General features: G+C 49.6%; 1 protein-coding gene across 11 annotated transcripts in view; it reads right to left on the reverse strand.

Moving 5' to 3' along the window:
• EPS15L1 (epidermal growth factor receptor pathway substrate 15 like 1) overlaps positions 1-12,005 on the reverse strand; it is a 107,267-nt gene that overhangs the window by 24,079 nt on the left and 71,183 nt on the right. For 9 of the 11 annotated variants that reach the window (XM_055431450.2, XM_055431451.2, XM_055431449.2 and 6 more), the window contains 4 exons: positions 11,538-11,588; positions 9,619-9,755; positions 3,651-3,711; positions 2,575-2,657 (listed from right to left, as the gene is read on the reverse strand). In XM_055431450.2, coding sequence (XP_055287425.1) covers positions 2,575-2,657; positions 3,651-3,711; positions 9,619-9,755; positions 11,538-11,588 — 332 coding nt within the window. The remainder of the gene's footprint in view (positions 1-2,574; positions 2,658-3,650; positions 3,712-9,618; positions 9,756-11,537; positions 11,589-12,005) is intronic. The other 2 variants (XM_088839139.1, XM_055431459.2) reach the window with 1 other exon arrangement.

A 12,005-nucleotide genomic window follows, 5' to 3' on the forward strand; every position in this document is an offset into this window, starting at 1 on the left:
ATCAGACTGCTGGCTGGCACTCTCTCCTCCAGCACTGCCAGGCAGAGTGGGGCACACTCCAGTTTTGAGTGAAGTTAAGAAAGGGCGCCAGCCTTCATGGCCTCCCCACCACACTCAGGTGGAGAAAAGATAGCGATGTTCAAAACACACACACACACACACACACACACACACCCAAGCAGTTAAAAAAAACACCTTCTTGCCACTTTACTTTCATTTCCTTTGGCATTTTATTTATACACACAATGTTGTTCTTGAAAAACAGAAAGGGAACCAAAAGGGAAAAACAGAGACCTATGAGGTTAGGGCGTTGAACTGAGCTGGGCAAGTGGCATGAGACCAGGAGCTGATGGGATTGTGGAAACAAAACAACGGAGAAACGGACAAACTTTCCACGGCCCCAGCCAGCCCTGTCCCGCCCATAGCCACCAACAGGAAGGGGCGCTGGCTTTGAAGTCACAAGTGCACGTGCATGTGGCCTGATCCGGGACACGAGATCAAGAAGAGGGAAAGCGGAATAAAAGAGGGAAAACGCAACTGGAGGTTAGAATAGTTGGGCGCCAAGAGGGAAGGGCCAGGCTCTGCACTGCCTGGCTCAGGGCTGCCTCTGCAGCTAGCAGACACAGGTTGGTGCTGCCTGGAGGCGGTGGCCCGGGTCCCACCAGGCGGCCACTCCACACAGCCTTCAATGCTCCCTGATACAGAGGGCTTGGATCACGCCTCGTCCTTGTCCCCTGGTCCCAGCTCGGGAGCACTGCTCGCCCTCATTCCCCCGGCTCTGGGGTAAAGGGCCCACTCGTGCTGGCTTGAGAACTCAGCATGAGCCCCTTCCCTGGAGATTGCCGCCCCCATGTGGCAGAGGTTTCTTCATTTCAGGGGACAGTTTCCCGCCCACTAAGCAGGGACATAAGCCAAGGACACACAGCTCCACTCGGGGAGTGTGTGCTACAGCCACACAGTGACAGGTGAACATGAAGGCACATCTCGGGCTCTGGTCCCTTCTGGCCAATCCCAGACCAACAATGTCCCAGTTCCCGTAGGAGGGTGACTCCCTCCAGATGCTGGAAGGAGACAAGACAGAAACCCCGGAACCCCCAGGCTCCCTCCTGCGGCAGCCAATGGGCAAACAGATGCTCTGCCTCCAGCCAGGACTTAGATTTGCTACCTCGACAGTTTATACGCACGCGCTTCTCTGAAAACCTGAACAAAACCTCAAACGTTTCTTGGAAGCCACATGCCACAATCACACGTCGCTAACCACAAGCGCTCAGCACCCAGACAGCTGTGCGCCCCTCGGGCTGAGTGAAGCAGGCGGGATGCCCCTCTGAGGAGCTGGCATGCGGGGTGCAAGGGGGTAGGAGGTACGGGACTCCAGGCTGTAGGTGCCTGCTCCCACACACTCCAGGGTTCCTTTTCCAGCTACCCTACCCCCATCCCCCAGCTAAGGGGCAAGATCAGGGACAGGAACTGTATCTGCATGTGGTCACCAGTGCCCCAGTGACCATGGAGCCCGGGCCACCTGGACGGAACCAGGCAGCCAGAAAAAACCGGAGAAATAAATGGAGAACATGGGGGCTTCAACAGGCTGTGCTGCACCCGGTTCTGTATCCTTGAGGGGACCCCACCCTTCCGATGAGGCCGAGACACACACACTGAATGCTTCCCTCAACTCCTGTTAACCCGGGCTCACAGTCGAAACCAACGGACGCTAAAGGTTAGGATGGAGAACAGAAGCTGCACATCAACTCCCCACAGCCAACGTTTGCAACGTCTCAGCAGTTTCTTCTGGAATGTACCTCAGAGTCACGGGCTTCTACTCTTATTGCTTGCTCTGTTTTGAACAGTCTCTACCGATGGACCTCTTGCTATGCTGAAGACTTCGCTCTCCAGCCACAGCTCCCTTGAGGGAAGGGCTCAAGCCCCTGTCGGCAGAGTGATCACACCGCACGTGGGCTGCACTTACAGTCAGTTCAGGTAACTCCGGCCGCGCAGACACCACCCAGGCCGAACAGGAGTGACTCACGGGCCTTCCTGAACGGCTCACTTTTCACCCACGTATTTATTCACTGACTGAGCCCAGCCCTCGCTTTCCACATTCTTCTCAGGTTCTGCCCACAGGCAGCTCCGGACACATCTCCTGCGTGTGGGCCCGTGGCCCCCGGTTCCGGCCTCGCGGGCTGCACGCAAGGCCTGGCCCCCTGTGCCCAACACCTTCTTGCTTTGTTTGGCCATTGGGAGACTTTATCACCTGAGGTCTGACGGCCGTGAGACACCAGTGAGGGCAGGAGGGAGCCCCTCGCGCCTAGGCCTAGGCGGCGGGGGACTCAGGGCTCTGGCAGCGCCACTTGGAGGAAGGGAAATGGGTCCAGCCACAGCCATGGACCCCTTCCAGACCCTGTCTGTGGACTCACCACCTCACGTGAGCATGTGTTTTGCACTTCAGAGTTCGACAGGTGCCAAGGAGATACATACGTGGCATGGAACAACTATGCCTGGCAGCCCACAAGACCACGACCACGACCACGGCACAAGGACCCTGGCAGAGGCACAGAGGCTCCACGGGGGAGGTTTTACCTTGGACATCTGGCTGAAGTCGGCAAAGCCCTCAGCACTATGGAAGGACCCACTTCCAAAGGGGTCTAAGGCTCCGAAGGGACCTGCAAGCAGCACCAGGAGAGGCAGAGTTACAGTGCGCTCACTGAACATACCTCCTGGGGGCAAGCCGAAGTGTGGTCTCTCAGTTCTCCACAGCACTAGAGCAGATCCAGGGTGGTCACGTCTGTTTGCCGGGTGGTGACTCTGGGTGCAGGGTCTCAACAAGGATCCCCCCCGCCCCGCCCGGCCCACTCTGGCTTGTGGTTGGTGCAGCTCAGCCAGACGGTTTGCGGCCACGCGAGCAGGGGGCACTCAGCCCTGTGGCTGGGCTGCCATCCAGCATCGTTCACAGTCATGGAAGGAGTGACAAGCCCCTCGTGGAAGGACAGACAGGGCCTGGTGTCTGTCCTGCTGGACCAGGAAGCGGGAGTGAGAGGGAGGGGACTGCCGCCCACACGGCTCACGTGGGGAGGTCATCTGTGGGTAGAGATTTCTGCTGAGCTTTTTCCTTCAGTGGGTGATGTGATTTTCCTGGAGTAGCCCACAAGCCCACCTATGAAGTCAAGCTCTGTAACTAACAAGCCAAGATGCTCGGCAAGGCAGCAGCACCAAGTGGGGCCTGTTCCCACAGGCAAGGCTGGGGGTGGGGGCAGTCCACAAACACTCCCCTCCCTTAGAGGCACACCTAAGGGTTTTATGCTGGGAAGGGAGGGTCCCTCAAACCTAGCGCCCATAACACAAACCTCAACAGAACTTTGGATTCATTTAGAAAACAAGCCAAACGTACAAACCAAACACTCATAAGGAAGACTGAGTCAGGAGTAACTAGTATGTCAGAGTTATTGCTGAATTAATCCCACAGCCAAGCGTCCTTCCCAGATGCCAGCTCCTGCTCAGGAAGACGAGGGCCGTGGCGTGGGCCACACTGCCTCGGGTGAGGATCTGGGTGCTACCTACTAACGACACAAACGCTGAGGACACACCAGCTTCGGAAACAGGTGGGCCATTCTACTGCCTAGGGATGAGTGAGAAGTAAAAGAAGCCACTGGTCTCACCTGATCCTTTGGAGGAGACACTGGAGGATGAAAAAGGATCGCTGGATTCAAAGGGGTCGAGCTGAGTGAAAAGGAGAGAGGAGAGAGTGAAAAGTAGTTCCTGTGCCCATCACCTACTCATTCAACCACAAACTCTCTGGACATCTGCCCCAGCCATGGGGAGGACACAGTGATTTAAACCAAATCCGGGCGGAGTCCAACAGACCAACGCCTTCTGCATGTAATACCAACAAATACTCTGGACTGGGGAAAAAAAAAAGCAATCACCTGAAGACCTAGGAAATGAATCAAAGCAGCAAGACTTTGGAAGAGAACTGAAACTGGCAGTGACAAAACAGTACACAGCTGAGTTTTCCAGTTTTTGTTTTATCTTAGCCCACTGCTCAGTTTGCGGGATCTCAGTTCCCTGACCAGGGACTGAACCCCGGCCGCGGCCATGAAAATACTAAATCCTAACCACCAGACCACCAGGGAACTCCCAGGTTTTCCGTCTTGATAGCTACAGTCTGAGAATATTGAGATGAGAATATTGAGAGGCTACGGACTCCAAAAGAAAACTCACTGTCTTTCTGCATGGAAGCTCAGAGGCGGGAATCCCAGGACAGCCACAGCCATGAATAACGGATGTGGCCCAGCAAAAAACAAAAAGCCCAGTGGAGCATTAAGCTGTCTTCATACCTGCAAATGAGGCAGGCTATTTTTATTAAGACTATTGGAATTTACTAACCATAATTACAACACATAATCCAAAGAATGTTAAGTAATATCCTTATCATGTTAATCAACTGTTCTCTTATGAAGATCTATTGTGTTGACTAATTGAACAATAATTCAGGTAGAATGTCCCAGAAAGAAACCCACTTGCACTCCCTCTTTGGAGTCTGGCTGGCAGCGCTGAGTATTGCCGGCAGCCCCGAAGTGTCCTGACTTTATGTCCTTGTTTAGAGGCCTAGTCTTCTGCACATGGCTTCAACCCCAGGTGGCCGCAAACAACCTGGAGCTGTGTCTTATTTGGGAGTTATCTGGCCAGGGCCTTTTGAACAGCAGTGTCCCAATGAAGTGCTGGGTATTATTTATTTAAGGATGAACTTTTCTTTTTTTTTTTAACAATAATATCCTTTCAGAAATTTCTAACTACTACTTTGTAACTGCATGACTTAACATGGTGATAAAACAGTTATTAAAAGACTATCTTTCCCAAAGCTTTAAAAAAAGAGGGGGGATATGGGGTCTAGAAAGGAGAGGCAGAGAATGGGAGTCCCAAATTCCATGATAAGCTCTGCCGAGGTCTCAGGCTGACCCCTACATTGTGTGTGGGTGGGCAGACTCAGAGCAGCCTATAGATAAGGCCATAGGAATGAAACCACAGGCCAAACAGGGAAAGACTACACTGTGAGTCTCACCAAGTTAGTTGCCTGCTGAAACAAAACCACCCACACTCTTTGGAAGAATGCAACAGAATCAAGTCTCCACAACAGAGTACTCACAATGCACAGGATATATCTCTAAGTTATTCAAAATACAGAGAACAAGAAAAATGTGGTTCTCAAGGTAAAAAGATAATCATTGGAGATGATCTTGAGATGACCCAGATACTGGAATTCTCAGATGAGGATGACTTTACAGCAGCAGTGACTGGGCTTAATGAGATAAAGGAAAATACACTTCAGATGAACAACAAGATAGGAGATCTTAGTAGAGAAGTGGAAACTATACAGATGAAACATGGACATTCTAAAACCATAAACTACAATACCCAGAATAAAAGCTTCAGTAGATTAGCCAGCCAACAAATGACAAAAATGTAAGTGAAGTTGAAGGTAAATCAGTAGAAATTACATAATCTGACGGGAAAAAAAGAGAAAAAAAAAGAAAAACAGGGCCTCAGGGAACTTTGAGGATAATATTAACACCTGTGTAACTGGAATCCCACAGAGAGAGAGAGAATAAAAAAAAATTTTTTTTGAAGAAATAATGGCTGAAAAACATACCAAATCTGGTGAAAGATCTAATTTATAGATGTAAGAACTTCAGCAAACCCCAAGCACCATAAATAGAAAGAAAACTATATCCAGATCCTACACAAACTACTGAAAAGCAAAGGTAAAGAGAGGTTCTTTAAAACAAGCAGATAAAGAACATGTTGCATGCAGGGAACAGCTATCTGAAAGGCTGGCAACTTTTCATTAAAAACAAGAGACTAGAAGATAGTAGGGCAGCATCCTACAAGCGCCCAAAAGGAAAAATGATACCAGGTGGGGCACAGATATACTCAAGGATGACGACAGAGCAGTCCTGCATCACAAGGGCTGATGTAAGCTCCTCAGGCCGAAGGAAAATGACAATGGAGGGAAAACCAGATCCTGAGAAAGGGATGAAGAACTTGAGAAATGGTGACTATATGGTGAAAACAAGAACTACTTTTTTCCTCTTTAAAACTGATCAGTTCAGTTCAGTTGCTCAGTCGTGTCCGACTCTTTGCAACCCCATGAATCACAGCACGCCAGGCCTCCCTGTCCATCACCAACTCCCGGAGTTCACTCAAACTCACATCCATGGAGTCAGTGATGCCATCCAATCATCTCATCCTCTGTCGTCCCCTTCTCCTACCGCCTTCAATGTTTCCCAGCATCAGGGTCTTTTCCAAGGAGTCAGTTCTTTGCATCATGTGGCCAAAGTCTTGGACTTTCAGTTTCAGCATCAGTCCTTCCAATGAGTAATCAGGACTAATTTCCTTTAGCAGTGACTGGTTTAAAACTGATTTTAAAACTGGTTTAAAACTGACTGTAAAACTGGTTTAAAACTGATACGGTGAATTAAAGCAAAAACTATAACACTGTCTTAAGGCATTTAATATATTGAGACGTGTTACATTCATAGGACATCTATAACCGAGACACTGCTGTTTGGGCGTGGGTGGATAAATGGATCTACGTGATGGCAAGTTTTTTACATTTTACATTGTGTGTTTGTTGATGTTGTTCAGTCGCTAAGTTGTGTACAACTTGCTGCGACCCCATAGACTGTAGCATGCCAGGCTCCACTGTCCTTCACTGTCTCCCAGAGTTTGCTCAAATTCATGTCCACTGAGTCTGTAATGCTATCTAACCATCTCATCCTATACCACCCCCTTCTCCTTTTGCCTTCAATCTTTCCCAGCATTAGGGTCTTTTCCAATGAGTCAGTTCTTTGCAACATGTGTCCAAAGTATTAGAGCTTCAGCTTTAGCAAATGACATAGTATTAATTCCAAGTCGCCTACAAAAAGTTAAGTGTGAAAATGGTAAAGGTAAAGCAACCTCTAAAAATAATAAAAAACAGTATAGTTAAAAGAGGCCAAAATGGAATCCTAGAAAACATGCAAACAACCCAAAAGAAGACGGGGGGAACAGACGAATAAAACACAGAAAATAAAAGGAAGTAAATAATAAAACAGTAGACTTGAATCTAATTATACTGATAACTGCATTAAATGTGAATGGACTAGATACTCCATTTAGAAGGCAGAGATTTCCAGACTGTATAGAAAAGCAAGGCCCAACTGTTGATACATGCTCAACACAAAAGACATCAACTTCAAGTCCCAGATAGGTTGAAAGTAAGTGGATAAAAAAGATAAAGCATGCAAAGAGTAAGTGTAAGAAAAATGAGGTGGCTATTTCAAAATGCAACAAAAACAGATGAAGATAAAGATTACCACCAGAGGAAAAACGGAACCCTTGTAAAGAAAAAAGGTCACTGCATCAGGATGATACAACAATCATCAATGTGTAGGCAACTGACAGCTTCAAAATACATGTAGGTAAACCTGACAGAATTAAGGGGGATACGGACAATGCTGCAATCATAGGAGAAGATTTTAACACCTCAGCAACTGGTAGAGCTAACAAACACCTTAAAAACAGATGCTCAGTCCTCTAATAGAACATAATGGAAAAGAATATATATATGTGTGTATAATTGAACCATGTGGTGTACACTGGAAACTAACACAACATTGTAAATCAACTAAACTTTCAATTAAAAAAGGAAAGAGGGGGAATTCCCTGGCCGCCCACTGGTTAGAACTCAGCACTTTCACTGCTGTGGCCCAGGTTCAAATCCTGGCTGGGGCACTAAGATCCCCCAAGCTACACAGGCGTGGCCCCCTTAAAAAAATGGGGGAAAAAAATAGACCTTCAGAACAACCACCTTGACCTAGCTGGCATTTACAGAACGTTATACCCAACAATGGCAAATAGACATTCTTCTCAACTGTACCCTGTATATTCACCAACAACGGCCATAAAACGAGTCTCAATAAATCTAAAAGGACTGATGACATACAAATATGTTCTCTGATAACAATAAATCTAATTAGAAGCCAATATTACAAAATACCTGGAGGGGGGCAGTACTTCAAAATGAAACAACACCCTTTAAGTAATCCACGGTTCAACAGAGCATTCAAAAGGGAAATTGAAAAATATCGCAAACTGAATGACAATGAAGATACAACATATCAAAATGTGTGGAATGTACCTAAAGCAGTGCCTGAAGAGAAATACGTAACTTTTTTATAAAACTATTTTATTTATTTTTGGCTGTGCTGGGACTCCGCTGCTTAGAGGGCTTTCCTCTGGCTGAAGCAAATGGGGAGCATTCTCTAGCTGCGGTGTGCAGGCTTCTCGCTGCGGGGGCTTCTCTTGTGCAGCCCAAGCTCCAGGCGCTCGGGCTCAGCAGTGACGGCTCCTGGGCTCTAGGGCACAGGTTCAGCAGCCGCAGTGCACAGGCTCAGCTGCCTCACGGCATGTGAGATCTTTCCGGACCAGGGATCAAACCCGTGTCTCCTGCAGTGGCTAGGTGCATTCTTTACCACAGAGCCACCAGGGAAGCCCAGAAATACATAGCATTAAACACTTACATTAGAAAAAGAAGATCCAAGATCAGTGACCTAACTGATCTTGTGACCTAACGTTGGATCTTAAGAAGTTAGAAGAGCAAAGCAGGAAGATGGCAACCATGAGCAGGAATCAGTGAGACAGAAAACAAACAGGAGAGAAAATTAACATAGCCAACAGTTGGCTTGTGGAAAAGATGAATGAAATAGATAAACACAGAGGTGGGAACATAGACCAGCACCATCAGGAATGAAGGGGGACCTCACAACAGGTCGCAGAGACAGAAATGTTCCAGGTTAATCCTTGCCTTCAGGGAGCTCTGGGGTTAGTGCTGCAGACAAGGAGGTCCATGGACAAGTGAGAAGCCATGGCATGGGTAAAATGAGGAAAGAATGCAGCCTAGAGCATGCAGGAAGGCTGCACATGGCCCTCACTTAGACGCAAAATTCTCATTCCATCACAAAGTCACTTTTCTGCTTTTTAAACCGTCGCTGACGCCAATTTAAATCAGTCTGTTGGGCCTAATGTACAAAACACACGGCTTACTCCTTGCTGGGGGTGGGGAGCACACTCAGTGCGGCAGGCTGTGCGTCTGCATTCCCTCCGGCCACGGCCAATGCCACCATCTGCACTGGGCACTGAGGGGCAGCAGGGCAGACCGGTGGGAGTGTGCGGCGCTCTGTTTCGTCTTTGTCAGGGAAGGCAGTGGCCAAGCCGAGAGCCCAGCCAGCGGGCCTGAGCTGAAGTAAAGGGGTGCCGAGAGGGACAGAGAGGTGACCGCTGTTCAGGACACAGAACACCCTGATGTGGGCTCACCGGACTGCTGGGCGTGACACCTGGCTTCACAGGGCAAGCATCCGCAGGGGCCAGCAGACAGTCACCATGCCACCCAAGAAGGAGGCTGGGCCTCCTCGCCAGCTCCCAGGGAATGGCCCAACCTCTGATGGCTCTCATCTGCCAGGTTTAGTAGGCTCAGTCTGAGAGAGGGAGGCCCTGACTTGGTCCACGCGGGTGGGAAAGGCTGCCTTCATACACGGACAGCCTGCAGACGGGCAGTACCGGGAAAGCGGCCCTTAGGAGGTCACTCACCTTTGACGGTAAGGAAGGGTTTTTCGTGAACGGGTCTGAGGTAAACGGGTCACTCTTTGTCTGCTTCTTAAAGAAGTCATCAGGGGTGGAGCCACGGAATGGGTCGCTTTCTTTGAAAGGATCCCCACCGAATGGATCTGGAAGGTGTTTTGGAAAAAGAGGGAAAAAAATGACCCATGAATAAATGCTATGCTTAGAGAGAGAACTCCCATATAAAAAAAAAACAACCATGATTGACTGACACCACTTATGTGAAATTCTAGAAAATGGAAAACCATAGAGGCAGAAAGCCAGTCAGTGGCTGCCAGAGACCTGGTGGCACAAGCGTGGGGGAGCACAAGGGGACCTTTAGGGACAATGCAGATGGTTTCTCTCTCATCTGGCTATACACATGTTGAAACGCATCCAATTCTATGCTCAAGATGGGTGAGTTTTGTGGTTTTCATTATACCTCTCAATAACGCTGGTTTTAAAAATAAAATCAGTAGAAACAAACAATGTGGGTAAATCCATAAGGACAGAAAGCAGACTGGCAGCTGCCAGGGGTTGGGTCCGTGGGAGCCGGTAGACGCAGTCTCCTTTCGGGGTGACAGAGACGTTCTGGAACTACATGGAGGTGGTGAGCGCACAACACAGCGAACGGAAGGCAGGTCAGTGGGATGCGCGCTCTAAGACGGCCAACCTGCGCTGTGCAAAAGTGTTAGGCTTGTGTTACACGAACCCCACCTCAGGAGAGACAAACAAAGAGCAGGGAGGAGAACAGGCAGCATGATGGCAACACCACACGCCCAGTGTGCTCACGTGGGCTGCAGGCCTGGCGACCGAGAGGGGAGCCCCGTCACCCAGAGGGACAAAACGCTGAGCTTTTTTTTTTCTTTATGATATGAGCCAATTTTTTTTTAAGTATTTTTTAAAAACTTTTGTTTATTTATTTTTGGTGGTGCTCGTCTTTGCTGCTGCTCAGGCTTTTCTCCAGCAGCAATGAGTGGGGGCTCTCCTCGAGCTGCGGTGCTGGGGCTTCTCACTGCGGTGGCTTCTCTTGTTGCAGAGCACAGGCTCTGGGGCACATGTGCTCAGAAGCGGTGGTGCACAGGGTCAGCTGCTCCACGGCGTGTGGGGTCCTCCCGAGGCAGGGACTGAACCTGTGTCTCCTGCATCGGCAGGTGGATTCTTTACCACTGAGCCACCGGGGAAGCCCAAGATGCTACGCTTCTGTGCAAAGTGACGCTGTCCTTCCCTGCTCACTACACCTCCACCCCCAGTATCTGCGGGCAGAAGTGCCACTGCGTGCAGGTACCACACAGGACACCCTGATGCTGCCACAGGTGACACAGCGGGCACAAGTGATCGAGCGTCCTAACAGTCGTCTGGCTATCAGGGGCTGGTTTTCTGGTTCTAGTTCTTATCGTGCTGTGCGACAGGCAGGACGGGGCACCAGACTGAGAAAGGGAGGAACGACGGAGCGTCCTTCAGAAGCTCAGCTGGCACAGGAGGCGGCAAGGAGTTTCTCCACTTCCCTCAACCTGAACTAGGAATAGGAATACTCTTCTGTTTTAATTTTTATTGGAGGGTGCCTCAACCCCTTCCAGGATGCTTGCCTGGGAAATTCTATGGACAGAGGAGCTGGCGGGCTACAGTCCACGGGGTCGTGAAGAGTCAGACACGACTCAGCGACTCGAAAACAGCAAAACCGCTGCTTTCCGACGCTGTGCTGGTTTCTGGTGTAGCGCCAAACGAATCAGACGCGTCTACACACATACCCCTCTGTTCTGGATTTCCTGCCCACTTAGGTCACCACAGAGCACGGGTAGAGGTCCCTGTGCTGTACAGTAGGTCCTCACTAGCTACCTAGGAACAGGAATCTTCCGTGGACCAGTTCATGGAACGTTTCTCTTAACTAACAAAGGCTTTTTTTTTACCTGTTGAAGCCGTCTGCTGCTCAGCAAACGGGTCACTTTGGAATGGGTCACCTGGATTAGAAAAGAGAGAACCATTCAGCTCTGTGGTGGAAATGACCTTGGCAGAGCAAAGTGGGAAAGCAAGGGTGGCCAGTGGCTGAGGTAGTTCATCATGGCAAGGATGATGAAGATGAAATGGAAAGAACTCAGGCTACTCAACATGCGCCCAACGGGGGGAAATGGAGGACCAGCCTGAATTCACTCTCTTTCTATGCCCTGCTCATGGCTTACCCCTCCCCTCCCCATCAACCGCCCCCCGGGGTTCCAAGAACCTGAGCCCCAGAGCTGCCCCCTCCTCAGCCTCCTGGGACACCTGAGCCTCGGCAGCTGCCCAAGTCATCTCTCAGAACTTGGGCGCTTCCATTCCAAGTATCTAACTGGAAAGGCACTCCCACTGCCCTTTCCCTGCCCTGGCATTTTTCTCAGGAA

Source organism: Moschus berezovskii, chromosome 8 (assembly GCF_049115385.1).
Source record: "Moschus berezovskii isolate FMDL1 chromosome 8, NW_MosBer_1.0, whole genome shotgun sequence".
Classification (NCBI taxonomy): domain Eukaryota; kingdom Metazoa; phylum Chordata; class Mammalia; order Artiodactyla; family Moschidae; genus Moschus; species Moschus berezovskii.